This window comes from Molothrus aeneus, chromosome 4, assembly GCF_037042795.1.
Source record: "Molothrus aeneus isolate 106 chromosome 4, BPBGC_Maene_1.0, whole genome shotgun sequence".
In the NCBI taxonomy this organism is placed as follows: Eukaryota; Metazoa; Chordata; class Aves; order Passeriformes; family Icteridae; genus Molothrus; species Molothrus aeneus.
In genome coordinates, this window is record NC_089649.1 from 44,364,637 (window position 1) to 44,378,362 (window position 13,726).

A 13,726-nucleotide genomic window follows, 5' to 3' on the forward strand; every position below is an offset into this window, starting at 1 on the left:
AAAGCACATTATTTTTCATCCTCATTTCCAGAAAGGGGTGAAAAAGTCACTAGCAGCCATAAGACCCTCCAAGCTCCTTTGGACCAATAACTGCTGATGAACGTACTATGTGGTGCAAGTACTGGGGAGTGTATCCACACAATATGCATTTCTCATACCCATTAACTGTTATGAGAACAGGGAACACACACTTTGTCTCCTCATTCAAGTGACCTGTCATATTTTGCCCAAGAGAATTAAATCCTAGGCAGCTGCCTTCTAATCTGAGCACAGATTTTGTCTTCCCTGATTCCACAGGTATATAGGCAAATCTGAAATATACACATAAAGTAAAACTGAAAATTACATGCAGAAAACAACAGCCTGGTAAAGAAAACACTGTCAAAAGACAGTCTAGCCAACAGAACAGAAATTCTCAGCACACATACTGTTGTCTAAAATGAAGCAATTCCTTATCTAAACTGTTAGAACCTTGCCTAGTTTATACCATCTGACCTTTTCTTCTCCCTGCTTAAGAAATGAAGAATCCTGAAGAGTCTGAATTGCTTCTTGTTACCAGCATAAAAGGACAGGAGTCTGCAAATATCTAAGGACTGAAGTCCTTTGTCATCTTTGCGTTGGCATGTCAGAGGGAAAAATATCCATAGATGAATAGCAGATTTTGAATTAAAGCACAAAATAATCTAGGGGATAAATTTTACATGTGATTTCAAAAGATATTTTGGGATATTATGTACCGGGACTCAAGTCATCGTGGTTTGCCATCCTAAAACTCTTCTGGGTAATGTTGCAAGTGAAAATGCCTAAGGCATACAAGATACTACCAGAGCCTGCAGCACTTCAATGAGGGTATGAAACCACAAATATTGCTGTGGTGCAATCTAATGCTGAGGGCAAAACGAGTTTGATGGTCTTGTGTGAGCTGGCACTGGAATCAATCTGTGAGATTAAACCTGTGGTCTTGCTTCTACAAGTCTATCAAAACTATTAGATGCATCATTAAAACTGCATTCCTAAATATTCTTCTAAAACACTACTGGAAATACTGTCTATGAGACAACATTTTTATATCAATGAAGTTATCAAATTAACATTTCTGGGATCCCCTGTCAAAACAGCACAGACTCTTTATGCTGAGAATTTTCTTCTAATTTTAACAACAGATCATTCAATCAGTGACACAATCCATTTTTCATTTAAATGAAAAGTAAACACCTTTTTTTTTCCTTTTTTAAGATTTGGGAACAGTAAAACTATTCAAAGGAAACTGAGAAGCTCTAACAAAACAAGAAAAAGAAAACAAGAGTCCTCTGTTTGCAATGATACAGTTTTCAGTCACTGAACGCCATAATCTCTATGAAAAGGTTTCAGTTGGAATTTAAAAATGTTATTTTGAGTATGTTTAATGAATACTAGCCACCTAGCAGTACACCCAAAAAGCATTTAAAACCCAAACCTAAAGCTTTCAGAAAAGTGCTTTTGTGCTTTCTCAGCTCAATGCCGTCTGAAAAAACAACTGCCAATAAGGAGCAAAAGAGTTGTCAATACTTCTGCTGAAAATGTGGGCTTTCTGTAGCCTTTAAATATCTTGCCAGGATTTCTGTTTAATTTGGTTTTGAAAGTTCAAAAAGGAAAAAATATTCATGAAGAACATAATGATTTATAATTAAACATTTATTACTTATTTATACCCTTCATAACAAGCATTTTCCTAGGCATTACTTTCTCTCCTTAACTTGACACCATCTTATCAATTTTTCCTTTTAATGAGCTTTTATCAAAAAAAGAAGCTCTAAGTTTACTGGTAGAAAAAAAAGCACTATGTCAGAGAATCATAACTATACAATATTGAATATATTACTACATTATATAATACACAAACACACACATAAATATATATATATATATATATATATATAATATTAGTGACTGCCCGTTTTCTTTATGAATCACAACAAATTTTAGTCATTAACCGAGGTCATCTGTCCAAAAGCCTGCAATCAGGAGTCCCTGCTGATTCCACCAAAAAGAAGTTATAAAATTAACTTGTATGTCTGTGCAGGTCTGAATAAAACCAAAACGAAAGGACTTCTGATAAATGTATGATCTTTGCTAAACCATCACTTTAAAGGGTATGGGGCTTTTACTACATTGTGAAGTCAGAACAGTAACAATTAAAATAGTAAAGCATTGGCTCAATGCCATCATTAATTACAACATACTTTCAGATATAAGACCACTTCCTAGAACATCCTTTAAGTACTATTAATTTTTAATGTAAACAGAATTTTTCAGGGAAAAGTATTAGCAACAATATAGGGCATTAATGCCATTTTAGTTACTTGCTTGTCTATACAATCAGCAGGATGACAATTACTGAATTACATCAATACATTTCTTAAAATATTTGATTACATTTGGATCTGTCCTCAGGAGTTCAACTGAGTGACATTGTAGGTTTTCTACACAGCAATTAGCAGTCATGTTCAGATGCAAACTCTTCAGCTTCTGCTAAAGAGAAAAGTAAACATTCTAAGGAAAAATTGATGCATTCATTCTCTCAATTTTATTACATCTTCAACTATTTATTGCACCTTGTAGTAGAATGATTCTATGATTTGAAGAACTCATTTTTAACCTCTGCAAGAGAAAAAAAACAATTCCACAAAACACTGAAACAAACTTTTCATCTGAAAAGTCTGAGGTATGAAATTGAGATGAAATTGCTGTCTCCAAAGATAGAGTGCATGGTTAAACAAAAGAAATACCACTGATTACATATCTTTGTTTAATTTTTTGACACAAGTATCTATTTTCTTGTGATAATTACTGCTTTAGTCAGGTTGTTGCTATAAATTAGAAATCAAAAAAAAGACTGATACATATCAAATGGGAGACTAACTGGTGGTAGAGCATCTTTAGAAAGCATTATCATTGAAAAATAACCTAGAAAAATATATGGAATTAAATATGAAAGACTTTGGGAGAGACATGTCAAAACTCTGTGCTAGATCTTGGGATATTCCAAATGACATCCTGGAACAGAGAAGACATTCTGATCCTGGCTGTCTAGATCAAAAGGAAAGTTCATTCTACTTGAAATGTAGTCATAGTGGTGGTTTATTTGAAAACTTGTTCTGTATTCCTTTCTCAATGTATGGTGTAGATTAACAAACTGCTTAAATAAAGATGTTTTCCTACACTAGTAGGAAAAGCTATGGCAACACATGAGAGAAAACAGCATTATCAGTAGTCATTATTCAAGATTAATGTCAAATATTAAAGAATTTAGAACAAAGAGCTTTCCTTAATATGTTATTAATAATGTAGACATAAAAATTAGAACTCACCAGATACTAGGTAATTTTATCTTTGACCTTTATGAGATAAAGTCTGCCAAAGGCCCATCAGGTGATAGTACCACAAAAAGAAGATATCTTGTCACAATTTTGAATTAGAGCAGAATAGCAAACCAGTAATATGATATTGAAAAGGAAGAAACAGTTTTATGATAACCTAAGTCTAGCAGAACTAAAACACATAGAACTACGAAATAGCCCAGGTTGAAAGACCTTGAAAGACCACCCAGTGCAAGCTTTCTTGGGAAAGAGAGCCTAGATGAGAAATACAACATGAACGCTGATGTAGCAACAAATCTCATATTCCATATAAAATCCTAGCCATGTCTTTCAAGAAAGGTTAATTCATATTGATACAAGTTGAGGAGAAGTCTTTAAAATGATCACGGGAATAAATAAACATCTAAATGGCAAAAGAATAAAAGTTTTGTTGCAAAAAAAAGGTGGATGAATTTCTGAAAAATAGTGTTCTCCATTGATGTAACTACTAGAACAGTAAAATATTGGAGTGGACTCACTAATTACAGATACTATTCTAGTGTTGAAACCCATGCTTCTGATGCCATGTCCCTGAAAATTAAGCATTTGATGCTGTTCCTCAGATTTTTCCTCTTCTGTCAGTCACAATGATGTCAGAGTAATGAGTGCTTGTTGATGCACTGTAACAACATCTACCATCCCTGAATACTATTTCCTGTTTAAAACTGAGACAACTAAGTTGCACATCCCACATTTTTCATCAGTCTACTCAGTTATTTGAAAACAACCATGAAAATAAACACAGTGCAATACACTATTAAGCAAATTCAAGCTTCATTCATTATTTATGGTTTTGAGGATTGAGTTGACTAATATTTCAAACACACTTGGCTAGATCTAGTCTTTCCTCAGAGCTAACACTAAGGTCCATCCTACATGCATTTAGGTCAGCAGTAGAATGTTAAGGTCAGTATTACTGAAACCAGTTTTGGAAACAATTCCCTCTTTTTCTTTGTTTCTCAGATCTTTTATCATTGTCTTAGAACATAAAAGCCTCTGTTTTTTTCCTCAAACTTTCATTACTCTAAATTGATGTAGTCTGACATCAACATCTATGCTAAACCAACTGATTGACATTTTGGATTTTATCAAAAAAGGGCAAGTTGAACCATAGCCATAAACATCACTAACCATTATTGAAAATATTTTCATACTAAAATTCAAATAAAAAACTGAACCTATCAGAGAATTTGCTCATTTTCATTGAGTCACTCATAGTAACTGATACACACTTCTTACGAGAATCAGACCCAAAATCTGGATTATGAATCTTTTTCTGACAGTATAATTCTGAACAATGTACTAATTTAATTGTTTTTCATTTATCCTGTAAATAATAAAAACATATGCTAAGATAAGAAATTAATAAAAAGCATATTAGTAAAGGAAAATCTGCATACCAGAGCTGCCATTGCCCAGCCAGTTTTGTTATAGATGAACTCTAGATTATTTCTTCGCAGATATAACAAGCCACCAACAAGAGATACCAGAAGAGCCAGTGCAATTGTACCAGAATAGTTAGGAGGCCTGAACACTCTAATCTGGAAGGAAAAATGCAAATACAGATTGTAATAAATGCTTACATATAGATCATCTTCCATGTGGAGCACCAAACACAATGGAGCACCTGAAATCTGCTTTCAGAGTCAGCAAGACTAGTCCCTAAATATACTTTAATAAGAAAAAAAGTACTTTCTTTAATGAGCACATACTATGAAAAATATTCATGTTTAATTTGGAACTGTGCAGCTGTGAAACATTATTTCTTCAAAAGATTTGCAGGTTGTGTCTGAATTAAAAGCAGCTACCTTTGAATCTAAGTGTTTTGTATATAGTTTTGTAAAGCATATTTTATTTATTAACAACTAATTATTACTGCTTGTTTTTATCCAGAATTAGACTATAACAAAGCAAGAATGGAGTATAATCTGCAGAAGTTCTCACAAGTACCAAAAATGTTATTTTTTTTAATATGTTGTAGAACCCTTGCTTGACAAAGAAAGTTATTAAGGAAAGATGGAATTTATCGTCAACCTGTCTCAAACCACAAAGATACTTAGATTTACCTTCCACTTTTAGAATTGCTGAAAGACTTACATGAACATCTGTTCTGTCAGCTATCCATTTAGCTAGCTGTTCAGCTGCAAATCCGATTCTCTGCAGGTCAAATGTGTCAGCTCTCTTGGGTTTACCCTTTGGAGGAAAATGCATGAAAGTCGGAGCAGAGTTCATGTTCAGCTACAAAACCAGGAAAAACAGCAGGAAAAAAATTAGTAAACTTATCCTCAAAATATAATACCACAATAGCCTCAATAACACAAATCTAATTAGCACAAAAATATCACTTGCCTCCATACATTACATTTTTTGAAATATTCTCATATACAGTCCTCCAAAAAGAGTGCTCACAATATTCCTTCCTGTAGATTCTTCAAGATGTTTAATTATTTACAATGTTTCACCCACAAGCTTTTCTATATAAGAGTATCTTAGTGCTTTAAAGTTCTCATACATTGTAAGACCTTTCCTGTAATTGGTAAAAAAGAGACCCTGCACCCAACCGATCTATTAAATTATATTAACTTATAATTCTAAGGGAGTAAAGTAGCTTGACGGTGTTTGGCTACAAGAGACTAACCACTAGTGACTAGACTTTTTTGGAATCCAAAAACAACTGGATAACTAGCTTAAACTACATAACTTGTCCTAGAAGTTACTGTTAATTTAGGTGTTGATGCCACTGGAACTATTCACAGTATATTAAAAAATCCTCAAAAGTGATAAACAAATAGATCTACATATACATTTGCTATTTGAAATTTTGACTTCAGATTTGCAAGGTAGTATAGGAAAATGTCATTTCACTATATAAAATTCCAGTCCATCTCAGAAATCATGCAATAAAGCACTAGAAAAAATGAAAATTAACATAAACAAAATCAGGGGCAATGCTTAAAGCTGATGCAATATGGAGCTTTTTAAATAAAGTAAGGTTTTTTTTTTTTTTAATCCTGAAAAATGAAGTTGACACCACATTAGCAAAAATTTATATTGAATCAAGGACAAAGCTGAATTTATCAATAGAAATTATCAACTATTAAAATACTTTCCATCTAAGCAAAAAAAAAAATAGCCCTCTTTACTGAAATGATTTGGAAATAAAAAATATTTCAAGAGAGGCTAAAACACATGCTGTGAAATAGTTAAATAAAATATTTTATGAGATACAGAAACATTCAGACATTGTACAGTGTTTGGAGGCAGCTGATCTGGAACTGGTTTATCATTTCTCTATAAACATGGCAAAAGCTGCAAAAATCAAAATCACATTATTTTATGGGTTTTTTTTTTTGCTATGGCATCAGTATTACATGACTTTGCACACATAAATGTAAAGTCAGAACTACATTTCCCTCAAATCCATGTTGAAATAGTCATTAGTATAACTTATTCTTAACACTCCAAAAAACCCCATTACATATTTATGCTTAATTTTATCTAAATGTAAACATGCTTTTAAATGCATACCATTTGAAATAAACTGAATTTGTGCCCTGTTATACAAAGAATAAGTTGAATTGGACTCTTCTAACATGTGCTGATTGGCTTAAGGAAAGGTTAAAAAAATATTTTGTGTTATTATAACCATGCAGGTTACAACATATATAAAGTTCTCCAGTCTATATAGTCTATAGGTTATAAAGCTTTAATGTTTATAGCAAAAAAATCTTTAATTTTTAAAGCAAAATCTTATGCCACTAATAACCATTTTTACACAATGTATTCTAATATTTCAACTAGAAGTAAAAATAGTTATTAAACACACTATTTAAACTATTTAAAATAAGTATTTTAAAAAGACATATTAATCTTTCCCCTGAACATTTAAAAGTCACACACTTCACCAAAAGGTATTTAAAATATACAGATAACTTCAAAGTTTTTCACTCCTCCTAATCTGCACTTTTAGCTTCAATCAATGGACAAGTATCAAAGATAACATGCCAATATTCAGTATTCATTTTCAATAGTTGCCTTTTTCCTTGACTTCTCAATTTCAGAGCAGACCTTAAACTATTCTCCAACTTTTATTCTTCACAGCCAACAACTAAATTGTAAAACAGTCTTTTCTCTTTTCCCTGAAGAAATTCCAGACTAAATATTACTAGCTGGAAAATATTGTATTACATAAAAGCAATTAAAAGGCTCTTAAACTAAAGAGCTGGTTTTTTTCCCTAAAGAGAAAATAAAGGAAATCTTTAAATGAAAATGTTACTTACAATGTGTTTAATTCTAAAAAATGGCCTAAACAATTGCTTATAAACAAAGATTAAAAACTACACTTGGAAAATACTAGAAGTGGTTATTAGTAGAGTCTGTCTTCACTGATGTTTAAAAAACTGTTATGTTTTTAACCAGGAGGAAACTGTATACAAAACAGGGGTACACACCTGCAAACAACAACTAATTTATCTTGTATTATTTGATAAATTGACATGTAGTTCTAAAAATCAACAATGCTTTACAGTATTCAACATTTACCTGCTGAAAAACATCTGCCCCTTCGTCATAATCCACTATTGTGAAAAACAGTTTGTTTGAAAAAGCAGATGAATAGCGCCATGAATTAGCCAGCACTTGATATTCCTCATTAGCTTGCCTGTTAAGAAAAAGAAACAAATGTATACCTATATGCCATTCACTTGCAAAAAATATCCTATAAACAATGGTTAGATGAGTTATATTTGCAGAATCATTCTCCACATCCGTACTATCAATTAAAAAGTTTCAGCTCCTTATGCAACTTTCTGTTTCAAATTTGTCACCTCCAAAATTAGAAATGTGTTATGTTAAACTATACAAGAGAAATCCCAAGATAATATTAAGAAAAAGTAATGTTTTCCATATTTAAAGTCTCAGTAAATAGGACTGGTCTGAGTTGCAAGTATCAAATAAATCTGCTAACAGATCCATGTGAGGATATGCTTATGTGGCCCTTGAGTGTGCTATCAGGATATACTTGCTAGAAACAGCTATACATAAGGAATTCTGAAACTAGGGAACAAATAACACACAACGGTGAAAGTAGTACGTTCCTAAAATAGCAGAGCCACAGGAGAGTCAAAGAAGCTGCTAAGCACTGGGGAAATGATCCTAAGGGAATAAAAAGTAGGCTTGTAAGCAGCATGACAAACTCCAGACTATTTCTCTGAAAGTCGTTTTAGATGTGGTGATTTTATACAATATCTAATCTTTTCTATCAGCACTAGAAGGTGATTTGCTACTAAATATCCTTCTAAATAAAATAATCAAACAACAAACAAAAAACCAACCAACAAATACACCAAAAAAAACAAAGAGAACACAAACCAAAACAAGCAATTTTGCTCTGACTTTACTAAGAGGAAGAGAAAGACAAAGGGAATTCCAAGACAATAATACTAGCAATGAAATCCTCTAAACACACAGTGCCATAAAACCACAGGTTATTCCACAGGACAAATCTATACAGGAGAAAAAAATACCCGAAATGAAGGGATGCTTGCAACACTTTCTGATTTAGAGAGACTCCTTTGCTAATTTCCATATTACTGTTTAATCACATCCACTGTAGAGTCCAAACCAGTGGTTTACCACTTGGCAACTCAGCTTTGCATATGACAAGATTCTGAAGTAGTATAAATGTGTTCTGCAGCTTTTCTCAAAACAGTGTTTCTAGAAAAACAGTTCTATGTGTTTCATGGTGCAGAACACTATTTAAAAGCTGTAAATGCAAAAATCTGTTTGCTGCAAGAGAAACTTTGCACTAAAAATATATAAGAGAGAACAAAGAAGGGAAGACAATTACAGGATCATAGATATCATAAGACCTTCCCCTTTTCTCCATAACTGAGATCAACCTTAGACATGAAATATATTACATACAAGCTCCAATACAGTTGTGCATTATTAGCAAATCTACTGTACATGAAAAAAAATCATAAAATGCCAAGACTTAAAATGAAAATTGATGATCTCTTACTCCCACAAAGAATTAAATAACATGAAGCACAATAAAACTCAACTTTCATTCTTATTACCTGACTCAGTAAAATTTGCTACTTAACACCCTTACTCAATGGGCAGTTTGCAATTAAAAAAAGAAAAGAAGCAATTTAGGCATTAGATTGGTTACTTCTACAAACAGATATTATCACTAAGCAGACTAACGTTCATTGTCATCCTGAAGAGGGCAGTCAGACAACATCAAAGGAATGCTGTAAAATCTTAAGCAATATCTGTAGTGCACTCTTCTGTTAACCTGCTATATTTAAACTGAACCATTTTTATAATAAGAACAAGATGAAAATCAGTTCATCTTGATGCTACCATTCTTCTTTATCTACCTTTCACTTGTGATGAAACAGTATTTCTGGGAAATTTAGATACTTAGGCCCCACTATTTGAGAGGTCTCTTGTTCCCATTGATCTCCATATATTTTGCATCTTTAAACTATTCTGAATTAACGGGTAACATTTAAAGTATTATTCTGCAAAGGCTGCATTTTTTTGTAACAGACTCAAAACACAATTTCATCCTCTCACTGAAAATAGCAAACCATTCTATGATGCATCCTCATAGAAGCTCTTGAAGGGTGTGGAAAAGAGTGGAACAATGAGCAGTAGAAATACAAAGTTAAAGGATTACCACACACTCATAACTGAAGATCTTCCTACACATCACTATATCATTTCCAATTTAAAAATTTCTGATAGAATAACATTAGTAACTCTTTGTAACACTGGTTCATTCCTTTTCAGACACAGTAACAGTAAAAAGCATAAGCACTTGACTGAAAAAACTCACCCTTCAATTATCGGTTTTCAACTTGACAATATCAATTGTCAAGTTATCTACCTATCTCTATACTTAGTTCATACCCATTCTAACAGCTTGTTTCTAGGAAGTAATATTAATTATACAAAATTACTAGAATAATTATGTGAAAATCAATAAAGGCATAAAAGCAAAGAACTACACTTGGTCTGAACTCAACAGAATATAATGTTAGCACTGCTCATTTTCTTGACAGGATTGTTTAATAGATGGAGAAGATTTGAATGTTATTGCTGCTATAGTCACTTCTTTAGAATTTCATCATAATAGCAACACAGGAGCTAGCAACAACTGTAATATTGACCAGCTGGCAGAAAATAGTGGCCAGATCAAAAGGGAATGCTACTATTAGATTTACTCAGAAAATTCAATATACTGGAAAGTCAGCTGCTAAGCAAATGCTCTACAGAAATTCTTCCATTATGCAAGAGGTGCTCATGAAATATTAAAAGTTTTACTTAAATAGATTAATTATGTGTGTGGCTATAGCAGTTAATCAGATTTTTATAACTTGAGCTATATTTAATGAGATTAATTTTATTCTATTGGTCTGACATTATAGTAAGGAAAACACAAACTGAATATTAGGAGAAGAATAAAAGAGTATGGAATTATTTGAGAAAGAAAGTAGTAAAGCATTATTTTTTGGCACACTATGTACAATACTTAAAAATGTACAGTTGGCACAGAATGTACTACCAGGTTACTTACACATTCTTATCCATCTGTTTAAAGTAAACTGTGATCAGTGCTGCAATTTACTTCCAATACAACTTCTGGCTTCTATTTGCAATGGTGCTCCCCAAAACTGAAGGAACAAAGGCCTAAATGCATATTTTGACATCATCTCGGTGTCAAGAAGGCGGTAAATTCAGAATGCTTACTTGATTTTGTTTAAGATGACTCATGTCTTGATGAGAAGCACTGAAAAATCTACAAATATGTCCAGAAAGTTCACTAAACGCAACAGAGAGTATAAACACATTGAAAACCATGCAGGTTTTGCAATCTAGGTATCTATAAAAGGAGAAAGAAAGCTAAAATCTATGCTATTCTATTTACAGCATCCCATGAAATTTTCAATATTCTGTAGATGAAAAGAAGCTATGAGGTCCTCTTCTGTAGAAGTTGCAAAGTAAAAGAATAAAAAATTGTGATCTCAGGAAGAATAAGGAGTCCGTTATGATCCAAGTATAAAATCACTGCCTTGTTAAGCAGGACTCATCAATATTTCTACCAAGGTCCTGAAGTGCACAGAAACAGCAATTGCAGAACTTTCAACAGCTTGTTCCAAATTTCCTATTCCTTCATTGAACAAAAGGTCTCATTATATTTAAGAGACCTGTCAACGATTTTCTCACTATCTGCTCTTTATCAGCTAACAAAAAACTAAAACATTGGATCCTGTTTCATCTTTCTGATGATGCTCCTTGACTGCCACAATTCTTCTTGCTGTTGATTTACTCTTGCATCAGCTATTTGATGTCTTCTGAGATTTTTTTTAAGCGGGAAACCAACAAAATTCTTTTGTTTTTTTCAGAATTAATAAACCTCCTGGAGGTCTCACTGATATGGTAGATGCTAATAAAAGTATTTGGAATTTCTTCTCACGTATTTTTCCATTTTCTTCTCATCTTTTCAAGGAACACTAAGAAAAAAAAACAACACAAAATATGCATCTTTTTGTTGATGGGCTTCAGCTGTTGGGAAAAAGCTCAAGTGACCAGTCTCATTTCTCTGACCCAGATATCTTTTTCTAAATGAAAATACCCCAGCAATGAATTTGAAAAATGAACCAGACAAAACTGTGAACTGTTTGATAACAAACAAAACACCTCTTGTATGCACCTGTATTCAGAGCAGAGATGGTTGCTTCTGCCAGTCAGATAAGAGCAGCAGAGCTCAGAAAGCAAACTAAAAGACTTCATATAATGTGTTTATGGAGTGGTCAGATGGTACAGCAACAAACAAAAAAGGAGCTAATTATAACAACAGAAGATGCAGAGGACAGTCAGCATCAGCAGGCTTGAGCTAAAGCCCTTTAGTAGGTAAAAATCAAAACACTAATAATCAAGTGAGGCAGGGGGGGCCACTGAATTCTGGCTGGTAAAAGGTGCTGATCACTTTGGAAAAATGTAGTGATAATAAAATGAGGGAGCTGATTGCAAGGTGCAAGAAGATGAAAGGCACAGAAGCTGGCAGCAAATTTTCCCCCCAAAATCATTCAAGTTAGTCCAGTAGTTACCATTTGCCTGTATGCAATTCAAAGTACAGGCTGAGAAACAGTCCCTCCATCTCTATGAAGATATTCCTGTCAGAGTGAACGTGTTTTTTTCTCCTTCTTACATACATAAGTAATTTTTTTCAGTAGTCTGACTGATGTGGGTAACAGAGATAAACTATTTAGCTGAGTGAAGACCTAGGGACAAAGGGAAAAGGGAAGCTAGTCTTACATGCTGAGGAGTCACTATTTAGAGTGAGATTATTTCTGCCTGCTCATCCAAACTGATTCATCATCACAGTGCATCAAAGGGCCTTTCAGTGTCTACTTCCAATGTACTGTTGAAGAATATATACACCAAAAACAGCAGTAACAGGTAAATCAATTAAAACTAACTAAGTTTAATTTCCTGGAACCAGAACAGTTTAATCAAACACATTTCCAAACATGCATGGAAAAAACCCCATCCTAAGCCATTAGAAACACATTCCAGCTCTGTTCAAGAGCACATTGAATAGTTAATCAGTTATTCCTACTTCATTTTCTAACACCAGCTGTGTCATATTGGACTTAAATAACTGGGACAACAGAAAAACTGACATTTATGCTACCACTAACACAGTTGTAAAGGCATCAGATGTCTTTCAATACTTTTTTAGATCAGAAACCTGTAACTTGTTTGTTTGTCCACAAAGCTAGATGAAAGAGTTCTGCTTTAGAATAAAGATAAAATTTCCTTGAAAAAGCTCTAGAAGTGTGACTATGGGCTGTACTAATACATGTACATAGCTGCTGGCTTTCAGAAGTCTTCATGTGTTCGGACTAGATTGATTCAGACAGGATTGACTGAAAGGATATTTTTAAATACAAAAGCTTTATCTAAATATCTAGTGTCCCAAAGACTTCTTTGTATGCAGCATTTTAACATATAATTTTAAATTGATATGATTTCCATACACTTTCACAAATAACGTGATTTGTGTGACTGATGTTGTAACATCCTCCTTGCTGCACAGAGAAAATCCTCAGATTGTCTAAGACAAATTTGGTCAACTTTCCACATGTATCATAGAAAGATAAAATACAGAAGTGTCAAATCTACACACCAAAAGGAAAACTTTTTTTTTTATAGTTTTGTGGTGCATAAACCAACCACGCTCAATTTTTAGAGAGGAAAAAAGTTTTCGTTCTTGTGGCAAAGTTACTCAAAGATTTCAGACTAGGGGCTTC

The 13,726-nt window shown here is 33.2% G+C and overlaps 1 protein-coding gene across 1 annotated transcript in view; it reads right to left on the minus strand.

Moving 5' to 3' along the window:
* The window catches only part of TUSC3 (tumor suppressor candidate 3), a 109,167-nt gene that overhangs the window by 56,077 nt on the left and 39,364 nt on the right, over positions 1 to 13,726 (minus strand). Inside the window, exons 3-5 of the mRNA XM_066549089.1 lie at positions 7,941 to 8,058; positions 5,496 to 5,636; positions 4,799 to 4,939 (exon numbers count right to left, since the gene is read on the minus strand). Coding sequence (XP_066405186.1) covers positions 4,799 to 4,939; positions 5,496 to 5,636; positions 7,941 to 8,058 — 400 coding nt within the window. The remainder of the gene's footprint in view (positions 1 to 4,798; positions 4,940 to 5,495; positions 5,637 to 7,940; positions 8,059 to 13,726) is intronic.